This window comes from Schistosoma haematobium, chromosome 1 (assembly GCF_000699445.3).
Source record: "Schistosoma haematobium chromosome 1, whole genome shotgun sequence".
NCBI lineage: Eukaryota > Metazoa > Platyhelminthes > Trematoda > Strigeidida > Schistosomatidae > Schistosoma > Schistosoma haematobium.
The window spans coordinates 48820313-48834828 of record NC_067196.1 but is presented as its reverse complement, the minus strand read 5'-3'; the positions used below and the strand labels follow the sequence as shown (position 1 = coordinate 48834828).

The 14516-nt window shown below is 42.2% G+C and overlaps 1 protein-coding gene across 2 annotated transcripts; it reads right to left on the bottom strand.

The window, feature by feature from the left end:
• Positions 1 to 1352: 1352 nt before the first annotated feature.
• MS3_00001458 (uncharacterized protein) lies at positions 1353 to 6039 on the bottom strand. 2 transcript variants are annotated; one of them, XM_051208913.1, is made up of 3 exons: positions 5860 to 6039; positions 4061 to 4154; positions 1353 to 2041 (listed from the first exon to the last, which is right to left on the bottom strand). In XM_051208913.1, exons 2-3 carry the CDS (start codon positions 4135 to 4137, stop codon positions 1702 to 1704), a joined length of 417 nt encoding a protein of 138 aa, XP_051074321.1. In that variant the 5' UTR covers positions 4138 to 4154; positions 5860 to 6039; the 3' UTR covers positions 1353 to 1701. The 2 variants fall into 2 exon arrangements, with proteins under 2 accessions (XP_051074321.1, XP_051074322.1); XM_051208914.1 differs by lacking the exon at positions 4061 to 4154 and having other exon boundaries at positions 1353 to 1807; positions 1851 to 2041; positions 5860 to 5968.
• Positions 6040 to 14516: the final 8477 nt, after the last annotated feature.

Below are 14516 nucleotides of genomic sequence, written 5' to 3'. Positions count from 1 at the left end.
AGGCAGAAACGACAAAAAGGCAACGACGTGTGTCCCTATCCTTCCAAGTTCTTACGGAGCCGTTTAGCCTAATAGCACATAAACGACTGTTAACGGGGATCCACTCTAACAGTGCTTGTTCCGCCCTCATGCTTAGTGCTATCCCGACTCCTGCCAGTCCACGACAGCTGGCCGCCGGGTCACCAGATACACGGGGTGTGTGTCTCGGCGGCTCCATGTTTTGGAGAGGTGAGGTCAAGTGAATGACCACACTGGGATCCTGTATGCGTGTTTCAGAGACACAGCATATATCAATGGTACGAGATTCTAGGGTTCTAGCCAAGGAAGCCTGTTGACTGATTTGACATAGGGTGCGCACGTTGAAGGCTCCAATGTGTAGTTTGGAGCGAGGTTTCAGTGGACCTGGGACAGTGTTTTGCGCACTAGAATCGTTGGCTATAGTGACACTTGAGGTGAAGCCGAAAGAGGAAGTTTAGTGTTGAAAGGTCGATGTAAGAGGAATAATAGGAAGTGAAGACGGAGGTTGATTATGAATACAGTGGTCTTGATTGCTGTTAGAGGTATGAGGGCGGTTGTCACTTCTCGGTTGCCCACACCGTGGAAGGGTTGTTCTGGAGGTACCTGAAAAGGAAATTGGATTAGAGGTGGTCTTAGTGATGTGGGAGCGTGACCACAGTGCCCAAGGGACAACTGCTTGAGGTCGGTCACACACGGCCTTTTTATGGGTAATTCTTGTGTTAGCTCCGTACTTGTTGAGACCTTATCGCCGGAGACGGATATCCGTGGGATAAGGAGAGGTGTGCATTTTTAGGGTCGACCTTTTCTAATTCCACCCCTCCTTGTGGGAAGGCAGCATCGCTGTCATGCTGGTTGTCTGAAGGAAACACCTTACTGCTGTCACACCTCTGTACATGTAGCAGTACGACATCGCCTTCGGACCTTGGGTTTGTTGCTTTTAGTCTTACCGCTCTTCAACCGGTCTGTCTGACATGGTAGAACCTTGAGGAACGATTGTTCCAGCCAGTATAGCTCGGTTGCTTCATCACGATAGGCAAGCCCGACCACCACGTCAAGGTAGCAACAACGGTCGGGACCATGGTTTTAGGTTGTAAGCAGATTAGGAGAATCCACGAAATAAATGAACTCATGTTATTCTGCTATGACATTCGTTCTTTCCATTCGATGAATTCATTTTGTTTTTAAACCACATTTCCGATGCTTCCCCATTGTCATTAGTACTGCTGCTATTACTTTAACTCTGGGTATCTATTCAGTTACGTTTCGCTCGTTCTGCCGACGTGGTATGATACCGTGAACTGAAGAACATTTAAGCCAGACTGTTGACTATAACTGTTCCGTTATAATGACTGAGGTAAATACTTTACTCCTCGTTTATTCGAACGAGAAGTGAAGCATCGCATGTTATTCTGGAGAATACAGTTTTTTCCGTAGAAATATTTATGGTCACATCTCTTGAATAAACTAATTGATGTAGGAGGTACAAAATAAGGCCTTTTATAAACAATAATACATTTTAAAAAAGAACTAACATCACGAATTAAAAAGTTTAACTGTAAGAAACACAAAATCTGGACACAATTTACTTATACTAGTTTGTAGTATGGCATTATAAGTTTCAGTCAGTCAGTAACAACGTAGAACTTCGTACGTACGTACATCAGTTCGAGTTGCCACACCGCATTATAAGTTTGGTTTTGAATATAGATGATGTTGTGTAACTCTCGATTTATTTGACAGCATTTTACATAATTCATAATTCCATCCATTAAAATATTGATCACAATCACTAAAAGTACCAAGAAAACTTTGTTGTGATTCTAAATTCCGACTTGCTAGGAATCTCGATCGATTCACCTGGTGATGTTGTTCAGTACTCCTGCTAGTAGTTGTACTAATATTGGATATTGAATTACGATCGACTAATTCTGTAGAATCGACTAATTGAACAGATGTGAGATATTTTAACATTGAAAAAATGACGTCTGGACTGCAACCCAGTGAAATCAAGCCATATACTCTTCTAATAGAAAAAGATATGAAAAGTTGAATGTTATCAAAATAATAATTTGCAATAACTATACATAAAAACCACTTTTCAGTATACGACCCAGTAATAAGATACACTGTTCTGACAGGTAGTTGATACATGCAATAATAGTATCAAGGACTAAACTTGGGAAATACAATTCAAAAATAACGAATAAAATTTAAAAATGATGAAATACTAGGATTTAGCATTTAAAGGAATATAATGAGTAGATCTATTCAGGCCACTCTCAACAATTGTGAATGTCATACTTGGGGTCTTTAACTACAAAATACAGTTAATTTGATGACAATAACTCGGGGGCTTACACCTCCAAACACGAATTAGAGTCACAGTCAATGACGACATGAAATGATCCCGACCGAAACTGCTACCTTGACGCGGTGGTCGGGCTTGCCTATCGTGATGACTCAACCGAGCTATATTGGCTGGAACATATGTTCCTGTAGGTTCTACCATGCCAGGCAGGTCGATTGGTGAACGGTAAGACTAAAAGCAGCAACTCAAGGTCTGAGGGCGAAGTCATACTGCTGACTGTAGAGAGGTGTGACAGCAGTAAGGTGTTTCCCTCGGACAACCAGCATGACAGCGATGCTGCCTTCCCACAAAGAGGGGTGGGGTTAGAAAAGGTCGACCCTAAAAATGTCACACCTCACCTTACCTCACGGATTTTCGTCTCCGGTGGTAAGGCCCTTTGAAGAACGGAGCTAACACATCAAAAACCTTCCACAAAAAGTCGTGCGCGACCGGCCTCAAGCAGATATCCCTTGGGCTCTGCGGTCACGCTCCCAGGTCGTTAAGACCAACACTAATCCAATTTCCTCTTCAGGTTCCTCAAGAAATACCCTTCCACGGTGTGGGCAGCCGGGAAGTGACACTAGACCTCATACCCGTAACAGCACACGAGACCAAGTTGGTCACATTCAAATCCTTCCTACACCTTCTGACTGACTGACATGAAATGATACGAAGTTACTGTCTGAAAACCTTTGAGTCTCCAAACTTACAGGTTTAGATGCTATGTTTTATAAACACATTGCACTGAATGCATACCCGTAAGTTTTTTAGTTTATAACTGGGAACAGAAGGAATAGATTACCAAGTCATCCATTTACCTAAGCATACTTTATCTAGTTATTTCTTTAATATTGATAAATGCAACCGGAAATTTAGTTATTCATATACCTTAAACCTAGAAATAGTGACCTTACTAGATCGTCAGATCACAGTTAATTAAACAGAGCCATGTGCACAAGTGAAATGATGATGAAATATTCGGGTTTTATTTCAAAGAATGAATGCTTTATTGTGACTTATTTTGAACCCTACCATTCATAGCGCCTAACCACAAGAAGCTTGCTTTTCCTTAAATGACACAATGGATTGGTCTTTTTACTTCCAACTGTTTCCTAAGTATATCCCACACTAGGTAACGTCAATTGACGTGATGGGATGACTGGTTACGCATGACAAACATAATAAGGTGTTTCAATTTCACTAAAATTGATCGCCCAGTAGCCAGGTACCAGATTGTCAGTTTGGTTTTCACTCAATTTATGTGAGGGGTAGGCTTACTATATAGATACTCAAGCTGAAGCAGGCGAGATGACATTTAAACTCGCAATCCGTTAGCCAAAGATTAACTTTGTCGACAACAAAACTACGGCTTTAGATAATCTTGAGGAATGATCTACTTTATTCCATAGAACTCTCTGTTGACCATTGTCACTTCTTATCCACGATCCTATCACTTCCAAGTAATGTTTCAAAGACACTAATTGTCAAGTGTATGCGATCTTTTTAAATTTTGGAAAATTGAATTTCTAGGCCAAGTTTTTAGCCAAAAATGTATTAGACTTGCAGAACTAATCTACTAAGCATGATATATGCATGAGTCAGACTTTAGATTCCTAAGACAATGAAAAAAAGCTGTTTGACGAAACCGATATAAGTCACTTCAAGAAAAATGTTAATTGAAAAGTTGCATCATACCTAAAAACTTTGTTATCCATAGGAACTCCTGCTTTGATCGCAAGATCATATAGAGCAACATCATTTGGGACGGTCATTTGAAATATATTGAGATCTTTGCAGTAAAACAGTAATAAAGAACTCAAGATTCAGTAAATAACAAATGCACTGGAGTATAAGAGTATAAACTGCCCGACAATATTTAATACGAAATACTTTTTACTATAGAACGAGTTATAAGATAGAGCCGAATTATGAGTAATAAGTAGGAGAAACTATAATATGTTGGTTTTAAACTGGTTGCCTTTGATTCCTTGGACAGGACTATTCCTCGGACCTGACTGTTGAAGGGCGTGTCCGAGAAGTTCATGAACATCCCGAAAGCTCTGTACACAAACACCACGGGTAGAGCGTGGGCACAAAATCACTGCTCTCTACTGTTCCATTTAAGAGCTGCCCAATCTTACAGCTTCTCTCTTACTTTACCGTTGGAGATTTCAGAAAAAGCCCTGGTGAAAGCAGATAGTGGTAGTGAAAATTTGTTACCTGGAGAGATAGTTTTCGATCATGACTATATGAACGGTATTGCTGCATCGTGTGACGACATACGTGCTATACGGTTAGTACCGAACAGGTTGGTGACCACCGTCCGTAGGTACGGTATGCAATTTCACAAGAATGGCAGGAACTTTCGCCCACACTCTCTTGGGAGCGTCAACAGAAGCAGTTATAAAATTCGTGTATTTATGTGGCGGTGTAATTGATAGTGGCGGCATGAGTGGTGCAATCAATCTGGGTATAGTGAAAGCGGCTTACATTAGTCTGAACCCATCCTAGGGCCATCGTGGTGCTAGTCTGGTGGTAAAAGACTATGTCCACAGAGTGTTAGCTAGTGGTTTTGCTCTATACTTACGAAGCCGCGTCTCCCGGAGCCAAGAATGTTTTAAAACATTTCAGGTTAGACTATTGTCATCTCCGAAGGATTGCTGACTTTCAGTGGCAACAAGTTGGGAACACTCAGGTTTTGCAACGTACTTGAGCATAGTGAGAACAATCCGATGAATGTCACCATCTTGAGATAACGGCATCATTAACTTAAATGTGATACGAATATCATCCTAGCAGCTTTAACACTATAGATTATTTACCGTTGCTAGGACTAGTTGGAAAAAACAAAGGTGTTCATTTTAAGACTTGAAGCCGGGGAATGAACAAAGTACATTTATATGTTACACATGCTTATTTTGGTAATTAGTGGCACCAGTATTTATATGCCTTAACCGAATAAAACTAAGATATCTTAATCGTTGACAGATAACAAGTACCGGGTGAAATTCATTACATGACGGAAACAGTCAAACTAAAGCCATATGACATTACACCCGTAGTTTGAAACAAATTAATTGTAGTATTTGAATAATACAGCTTCGTGTAAATATGGTATAACATTAACACAACTCCCCGTTATGCAATCCGGACTTTTTGGCTTACTAATCATAAGGAATGACTGGTGGTAAGTGCGAGTAGCTTTCCTGGTGAGACTATAATTTATGGACGGCCTTTAAGACATGCTAGAGGGGACTTGAGAATTTCCACCATTACACTATAACTAAATGAGGGTTATAAAGCAGTGTGAGGAATTAGAATTATGATCGACAGTTGATAGTTAGAAATTAGATTTAGGGTTTTATCACGAACTGAAATAAGCTAAAATGCCCAAACGCTCTTTAGTCAGATAAATGAAGACATTCGCACCGAAAACGAAGACGTGTTATCGTAAATGGATGGTTTGTTCATAAATTATAGTCTCACCTACTCACTTTTGATGATGAGAGAAGTCAACAACAGTCAGGAATTACACAATCTTAAGGTTAAGATATTCGGATAATTGAGACATAGGTTGGTAGCGTAAAGTTTTGAACGCGTTACAAAGAACCAGGTCGGACCATTCACCTTGCAGCCCCACGACCTTGAGTCAGCTCGTTCAGTCCTCAGTCGCAAGGTTAGGAAGTATTTGACCCATATTGACCTAGTAATTCGTAGTGCTATGGAGTTCCAATATCTCTTTTAGTGTGTCAACAGAACGGGTTGATATTGTAGGGGAAAATAAATCCACGAAATAAATAGCTCAGTAAGTTTTCCAGATTCAGTTTCAGTTTCAGTTTGGGAAGGACAGGAGGCCTCATGGCCTGTGTTAGTCTTGGCAATGGTGGTCCCTCAGTTGATCCAACTTTCTTTTGAAAGAATCGAGGGATGGAGCCTCAACCACGTACTGAGGTAATGAGTTCCACTCGTTGATGATTCGATAGGAAAGTCGATTGTCAACTGACAAGTAATTTGTTCTTGACTTGTGAACTTTTTTGGAGAGTCCTCGTAAATTCTCTGTTTCGGAAGACAAGAAAAATGAGGGCATATCAGGTGCGAATTTGGCACTAGGCAATTTGAAAACTGTAATCAAGTTGCCTCTAGTTCTGCGATATGACAACGGGAAAAGGTTCAGCTTGGCCAGTCGAGCTTCATACGGGAGCTTCGCTATTCCGGGAACCAGCTTAGTCGCCGTCCTCTGAACCTTTTCCAGAAGCTCACTGTCTTTTTTTAAGCAGGGGCTAGCCGCTTGTATGCAGTACTCAAGTTTAGGACGTGCGAACACTGTATACAAAGTCAAAAACGTCTTAGTGCCGACATGACTAAAAGCTCTACGTATTGACCATAACGTTCTAAAACCTTTGGCAGCTATTGCACGGCAGTGTGCAGTAGTCTTTAAGTCTTGGCTAACGATGACTCCTAAGTCATTATATGTCTGGACGACAGGTAGCTCAGTGTCATTCACCGTGCATGTATCTGTACCTTGATGACCGATATGCATCACAACACACTTGGAAGTATTTATCGGCAACTGCCAGGTTTGAGACCATTCAGATAATTACTTCAGGTCATTTTGGAGTTCTAAGCAATCACTCCCACATCGTATCGTTCTCCAAATCTTGACATCGTCAGCATATAGCAAGACCGATAATGATAAGAGACGAGGAAGGTCATTTACATACAAGAGGAATAGCACTGGCCCATAAACTGTACCCTGGGGCGCTCCACTAAGCACAGTTCCCAAGCTAGATAACTTTGAGTTCACTCGCACTCTTTGTTGACACCCAACTATGAATTCTTTTATCTACATAAATAGATTGCCTCCAATCCCGACATTTCTTACTTTATATAACAGCCGGTTGTGCGTCAAGACAAGAGTAACCTATTCTGAAACCGTGCTGCTTCTCCGAAAGGATCCGGTTTTTATCGAGATACTTAAACAGCTCCTTCCGAATAATCTTTTCTAGGATTTTAACAACCACACTAGTTAGGCTGACGGGGCGGTAATTCTCAGGTGTGTGTTTCGTACCTGTTTTGAAGACAGGACTTACTATGGCGTTACGGATAGGTCAAAGCATATACTTAAAGGGTTCGCTACGAAGTTAAATAATTCCTTCAGTAGCCTAGGATGTAATTCATCGGGCCCCGTGGATTTACCTATGTCAAGCTTATTTAGTAGACCAAAGACATCGAGTTCTTTAATGGTCACGCTATCCAGTGTGTGTGTGGGGATCTGTATGCGCTGATGGGAAGGGTGCTCCTATGGTGTATATATTGCTAAAGAAGTTTGAGAACACTTGAGCCTTACCAAAGTCGTCCTCCACTAGTGACGCGGCAGTACTGTCTCCCCATAGAGCAGGAATATTTCCTCTTCTCTTTGTGCTTTGGTTTATATAAGAATAAAGGCGTTTAGGACATTCTATGGATTCCTTAACAATCTTTTCTTCGTACAACTTTCTAGACTTACGGAGGGTCGAAGCACAGGTATTCCGGACATTTCTATGCTGGGATTTAGTTTCATCAGTCCCCAGTAACCTAAATTTATCCCGCATTTTTCTCCTCTTACGGAGAAGGATGCGGACCTCCCTACTGAACCATGGTGGGGAGTTTCTCGGCCCCCTTGGTATAGTCCAAGGGATGTGGTGTGTGGCAACTTTTAAGTATGAATTTCGAAATGCGTCCCAGGCCGTTCCAACTGAGGACTCTGGGTCTATTGTCCAATCTACTAACGATGCTGAGTGCATGATATCTGGTATATTTGTTTTCAAGACGTTAGGTCTGGATTGGGCTGACGTGTGCTCGTCACTGACGGTTATACGGCAGTTGAAGGTTAAAACTGCGTGATCACTTTTACCTGGCGGTGGCATATAATTAATGTTCGCAACGTCATTCACATAGTGAGTGAGTATCAGATCTAGTAAGAATGATTCATTGTCCGGGTCGTACCTATTCGCTTCGTTCACATATTGCACTAGAGCACATATGATAACCGCATCAAGTAGTTCCTGCTCGAAAGAATTTTCTGAAGATTCAGTTCGCAGATTTGCAGAATTACGGTCTACTATGATATTAGTACTGTTCTAATAATAGACCTAATCCTAAAATTGTAGATTTGTCATGATATAACTGCCTAATATTTAAGATCTTACGTGGAAGTCACACCATCGACTACACCAACTCACTGTATCATATCAATTACCAATACATGATGTAGAACAAGGTCAGGCTAGAGAAGGAAGAATATATTTAATATAAATAGAAGATACAAGGTAACACTCAAAGGGACCACGCCTGCATGGCCGAGCCATGCCATCCGATCAACTCCAATTCATTGTTCGCGCCTTTTCCATCGTTAGGTATTTCTTCGCGTTAAATATTGAATATCTGTTTTCTGAGTAGTCTCGTGTTCAGTTTTGTGGAGTGTGCGATTATTGTCCAATGCCACTACGGATTTTCCCAGTCTACCATAGGCGCATTAAAGTCCCTTAGGATTAGACATCGACGACTTTGTGACCAAGTACTGAGACTGCTTAGCAGGACTTCATTTACTTCACAGCTTGGACTGCGATAGACCAAATCAATCAGCTGCTCTTGTCCCTTGCATTTCAAGCGGAGACTAACTAATTCACACGTCCCACTCTCATGGGATACACTGTCGATAATGGCAAATGGGGTAGCATTCCTAATGAATAGAGCCACTCCCCATTCTTTACACTTTTGTATTCTCTCGGCTCTTACTAACGTAAAACCCTCGAAATCAAGTTCCATACTATTTATAGCCTGTGTCAGCCAGGTTTCTGTAACTGCGATTATATCTGGCTTTGTAGAGCCAATCTATACACCTAGTTCCGATCGCTTATTAAGTAAGCTCCGGACATTAGTGTAGCAGATCTGAAGCCTATTTAAGTGGCTTCGTGCTGCACGCAGAGTGGCTTCGACACCATTCTCTGTCGAAGCCTTACAACCCAAAAATTTACAAATTTCAGGTCCTTTTCTCCAGCGTCTAACCTAAGTTGTAGTTCTTTTTCGGTTTCCCGTCTTTTTACACGGTCTGTCAACGCTAAGTCCTTTCGTGTGAAGACTCCTGAACCCTTTAATTTGTGTCCATTCTGTAAAATTAGGTCACGTCCGCTCGAATAATTGAATACTACTTTAAGCAGTCTGGAATGATTCTGTTTCAAGTCCGCTGGACTACCTAGTCTGTACACCTTTAGCAAGGTGACTCCGGGGATATTTTGAGGCATGAGTTGATTAAGCAGCTGCTTAATCAGCACAATGTCATGCTCAAAACGAGCTTTAGGTTCAGAGCTCTCGCTCTCCTTGATTCTATGAAAAGTAGCTGATCTGTCCCTATGATCAGCTTTTGATTTTACGACTACTTTCGCGGGGGTAGGATTACATTTTATGTCGCTACTTTTTTTCTTCCTTACAACCTGTACCCACTCGTCAACGGTGCTGGGAGAAGCAAAAACAGTTGCGTCAAACCTAGTGTTAGGTTCTGGAGGGTTGTCGACGACCTGAGAGGTCAGGTTATGTTTACCCCTTGAAACCGATCGAGCCTTGCGATTACGGCTTCCAGGCACTTCCTGTGAGATCCCATCTGGGAGACGGGGAACAGAGGAACCTACTTTCCTTGAGCTTTTGTTTAAGTCAGGCCCCTTTGGAGACTGCTTTTTCTTCTTTGACCGGCGTGAGTCATCTACTATCGAACTAACCTTAGTTTCCTTCATATAGATTTGTGTGTCGACAGATCTAGTGCTGTTTGACGTGTTCCGACTACGCTTGCTAAAACACTTCTTTGCAGCATCAACCAGTGAGATGGCCTCGGTTAACAGGCTGTTTGCATCCGAACAGCACTGTTGACAAAGCCATACGCAACCCTTCTTACTGAACTGATCTGCAACAAGGTTCTGCCACGGACATGTTGCAACGAATGAGAGAGGTTATCGGCCAAAGAACTTTCTATGATGGCCTTTCTAAACAACTTTTCTTGTCCAAACTTCCTCAGCAGGTGCAAGCTGTGCTGGTTTCGTTCCAAAACAACGCCTTAGACGAGCTAGCTGCATCTGCCAACCGTATTTTATAAATCACGAAATCTTTTTCAGCCAAAGAAAAGCCTCAAATGACCCAGAATGACATAATGCGTTATCTTAATTTTCGTAACGACCGTAAGCGATCACACCCCCTACGTAGAAGCACTTCACGTAAGCGATCTGTCTCTAGACCACAAGAGACGGATAATCCCGACTGGTGCTGGTATCATAACCAGTATGGAAAGTATTCCAGAAATTGCAAAAAACCCTGCGATTTTCCCTACTCCAAACCGATCGACATGAAAAACAACTCGGGAAACTTCCAAGCCGGCCACGCGTTAACGGCAACTGTAGCCGGCGAACATAGCCGTCTGTTATACGTCACAGATGTGACAACGAGAGTTCGCTACCTCGTCAAAACTGGCTCAGATGGCAGCGTTCTTCCAACAAATTCTAACGATCGGCTTCACGAATCGGTCTTAAACTTACAGGCGATAAACGGAAAGTCAATCACCGCATACGGTAAAAAGTATGTTTACCTTAACGTGGGTTTACGCGAACCCATTAACTGGACCTTCGTTGTTGCGGATGTTTCTGTGCCAATCATTGGTATAGACCTCCTACAACACCATAATCTAATCATCGATACGCGCAAACGGAGGCTAGTAGACGGAAACACTAATTTATCCGTTTGCGTAACTTGTTTTTCTGGTTGCAGGTTATCCCCAGTCACAATTAAGCATATGATAGACCCACCTTATCAGCCACTACTCGAAACGTATCCTGGGATAGACTTAAGAATCATTAGGTCGTCAAACAGCTCATGGGCACCTCCATCGCACATGGTCCCTAAACAGGATAGCAACGACTGGCGTCCGACTGGTAACTATCGGCGATTGAATGCGAAAACCATTCCCGACCGTTACCCGTTGCCTCACATTCACGGTTTGACAGCTATCTTGAGGGGTAAAACTGTCTTTTCGAAAATCGACTTGGTTAAAGGCTATAACCGAATTCCTATGGCCACTGACAACATATCCCAAACCACTATCACCACTCCTTTCGGTCTGTACGAGTTTTCGCGCATGAAATTTGTCTAAAGAACTGCCACGAATAACTTTCGGTCTGACGAACGCTGCCCAAACATTCCAAAGGTTCACAGACGACGTTTTTCGAGGTCTCAACTTCGTACATGCGTAAGTTAACGGCTGTCTAATGGTAAGTCCGGACAGAGAGTCGCATCTCCAGCATCTGGATCTTGTTTTCGACCGACTACAAAAACATGACATTACTGTAAACATTCAGAAATGCCAAATCGGATCTGATTCATCAGACTTGCTAGGACACACGATAGATGAGAAAGGCATCCGACTCATCAGAACCAAAGTGGCAGTCATCCTGGATTATCCAGGACCAACCACTGCCAAGTAATTACGCAGGTTTCACAGATTTGTAAGTTTCTATAAACGGTTCACACCGAAATGCGCGTCACTTATGAAACCGCTAACCGACCAACTTCGTGGAAATCCGAAACCCACCACTTTAGATGACATCGCAAGAAAAGCATTCTCCACAGTTGAGGAACATGTCGCTAAAGCAACAATGATTGCAGATCAGGACAATTAACCACTCGTGAGTCTCGACAACTGGAGTGCATTTCTCAGTTTACTTCAGACATCCAACATATTTCTGGAGCAAACAATGTAGTCGCAGACGCCTTGTCTCGCATAAATTCCTTGAACAGTTTCCAAGGAATCGACCTTCTTAAACTCGCCCAGCTTCAAAAAGAAGACACTGATCTTCAGCACGAGTTATCATCTACAACCCTCAAACTACGCATCAAACAGATCGGGACAGGTAAGGAAACTCTACTTTGTGACACATCTACAGGTAGGGATCGCCCAATCGTGCCGAAACATTATCGACGCAATGTCTTCAACACATTGCACAAACTTTCGCATCCAGGTGTTCGTGCAACCATCAAGCTTATAGCAGAACGGTTTTGCTGGCCTGGAATGAATAAAGACGTGAGGGAGTGGGCACGCTCCTGTGTAAGCTGCCAAAAATCTAAGGTTATCAGACACAATAAATGTCCCTTAGGCTCATTTAAAACTCCCGATGCTCGTTTCGACCATGTTCATTTGGATTTGGTAGGACCTTTACCAGATTCAAATGGATACTCTTATCTTTTAACCTGCGTTGACCGTTTCACTCGATGGCCAGAAGTAGTACTTATCAAGGACATCACTGCTGAAACAGTGGCCCGCACCTTCGTCGAACGATGGGTAGCAAACTTCGGCTGCCCATCAACCATCACTACAGACCGCGGACGTCAGTTCGAATCTGAAATTTTCCGTTGTCTGAGCACACTATTAGGGACCACTCGCTTCCGAACGACCGCCTACCACCCACAAGCAAACGGGTTAGTAGAACGCTATCACTGGCAAATAAAAGCTTCACTATCAGCTGCAAACATTTCTCAGTGGACTGACGCTTTTTCACTCGTCTTACTAGGTATTCGCAATGCAGTGAAAGCTGATAATGGATACTCTGCGGCTCAGCTCGTTTATGGAATGACACTTCGACTTTCAGGAGAATTCGTGGATCCTTCATCCTCTTCAATGAACATGGATCTAACCTCCTACACGAACAGGCTTACGAACGCAATGCGTTCAGTTAAACCTGTTTCCGCAGTCAGCTGACGTTTTTGTTAAACCTGATTTACGATATATTACACACATCTCCGTACATCGAGACTCATATCAATGACCTCTCGAATCAGCGCAAACCGAAGTACTATATAATCAATAAGAACGGAACCAACGATTGCATCAGTAACGGTCGCCCCAAAGCAGCGTATTTAGGAGGAGATCCTATCTACGTCGATTTTCATTCGGTACAATCGAACGACACGACTCCGACAATTATAATACCTCATTCGACAGCCAACACGCACGATGATACTTGGACAGTATCTGAAAATAAAATTAAAACAACGCGTTCTGGAAAAAGATTGTGATTTCCAGAACATTTAAACGACTATTGCATGTAAGACACTAGTCAACTTTTCGTTTCATCTCGATTTTCCATGGCACCATATATAATATGAAAAAAAATTTAATATGCTTATATTTATATACATTTATCATTTGGTTAATATGTATATTAAAAACACTTTTTTAAAAAACAGACAAAAAAAGCATTTTGTAAAAATCGCTTCTACGTTATTAACCTTTTTTCGCCTATTTTGTTTCTTAAAGTTCGTACGAGTTTATTTCGACATGCACTTACATATTCTTCTTTCTTTTCCAGGACGGCTGGAAAAGACAATAAAAAGAACGATGAAATTTACGAAGAACCAAAATTTTCATTGTATATTATTTTCTTACCATATTGTATTTCATGGTCCCTTATAGTAAGGAAAGACGATTAGACGCTGCTAAACCTAGCAAGCTATCAGAAGAGTGTTTATCAACAACAAAACTCCTTGGGTTGAAACTTCTGGCTGACCGCGTCTTAGGGTCATCACTACCCCACTAGGGGGGGAGCGATCTGTAGCGGTAAACAAATCCCCGAAATAAATAGCTCTGTAGGTTTTCGACATTGGATGCTGACCACATGTTTTAATGGACTCATCTAGCTGAAAACGCTCGGTCATGCATCCGCACCAGATCACGAGTGGGAACGCCGTGCCCAACAACCCCTTCAATCGCTAGCCAGATAAGTTCAGTAGAGTCTCGATACATTGATAGACATCAAATATATCTTCCGATCTTCTGGATTCTATCTTTTGATTTCTCTTGGTGGGTACGAGCCATATTAGAAGGTGTTACTGGTTAAAGCGTTGTCAAACACTGAATGCTTGAGGCATTATCAGGTGCCTTTCTCAAAGTGACAACTACAACAGCAACAACAATAACAGTAATAATAACAATCTTGTTGTAACGGGTGGGACTGTAGGTTTTGATAAGCAGTGTTTATATCGATCGCTTCCGTGACAGTGACACGTAAACACGTAGTGGACGACCTAGTGCCCTGATTGGTCCCGCTTCGCTGTCTGTCCCAGCCAGTTGAGTCCA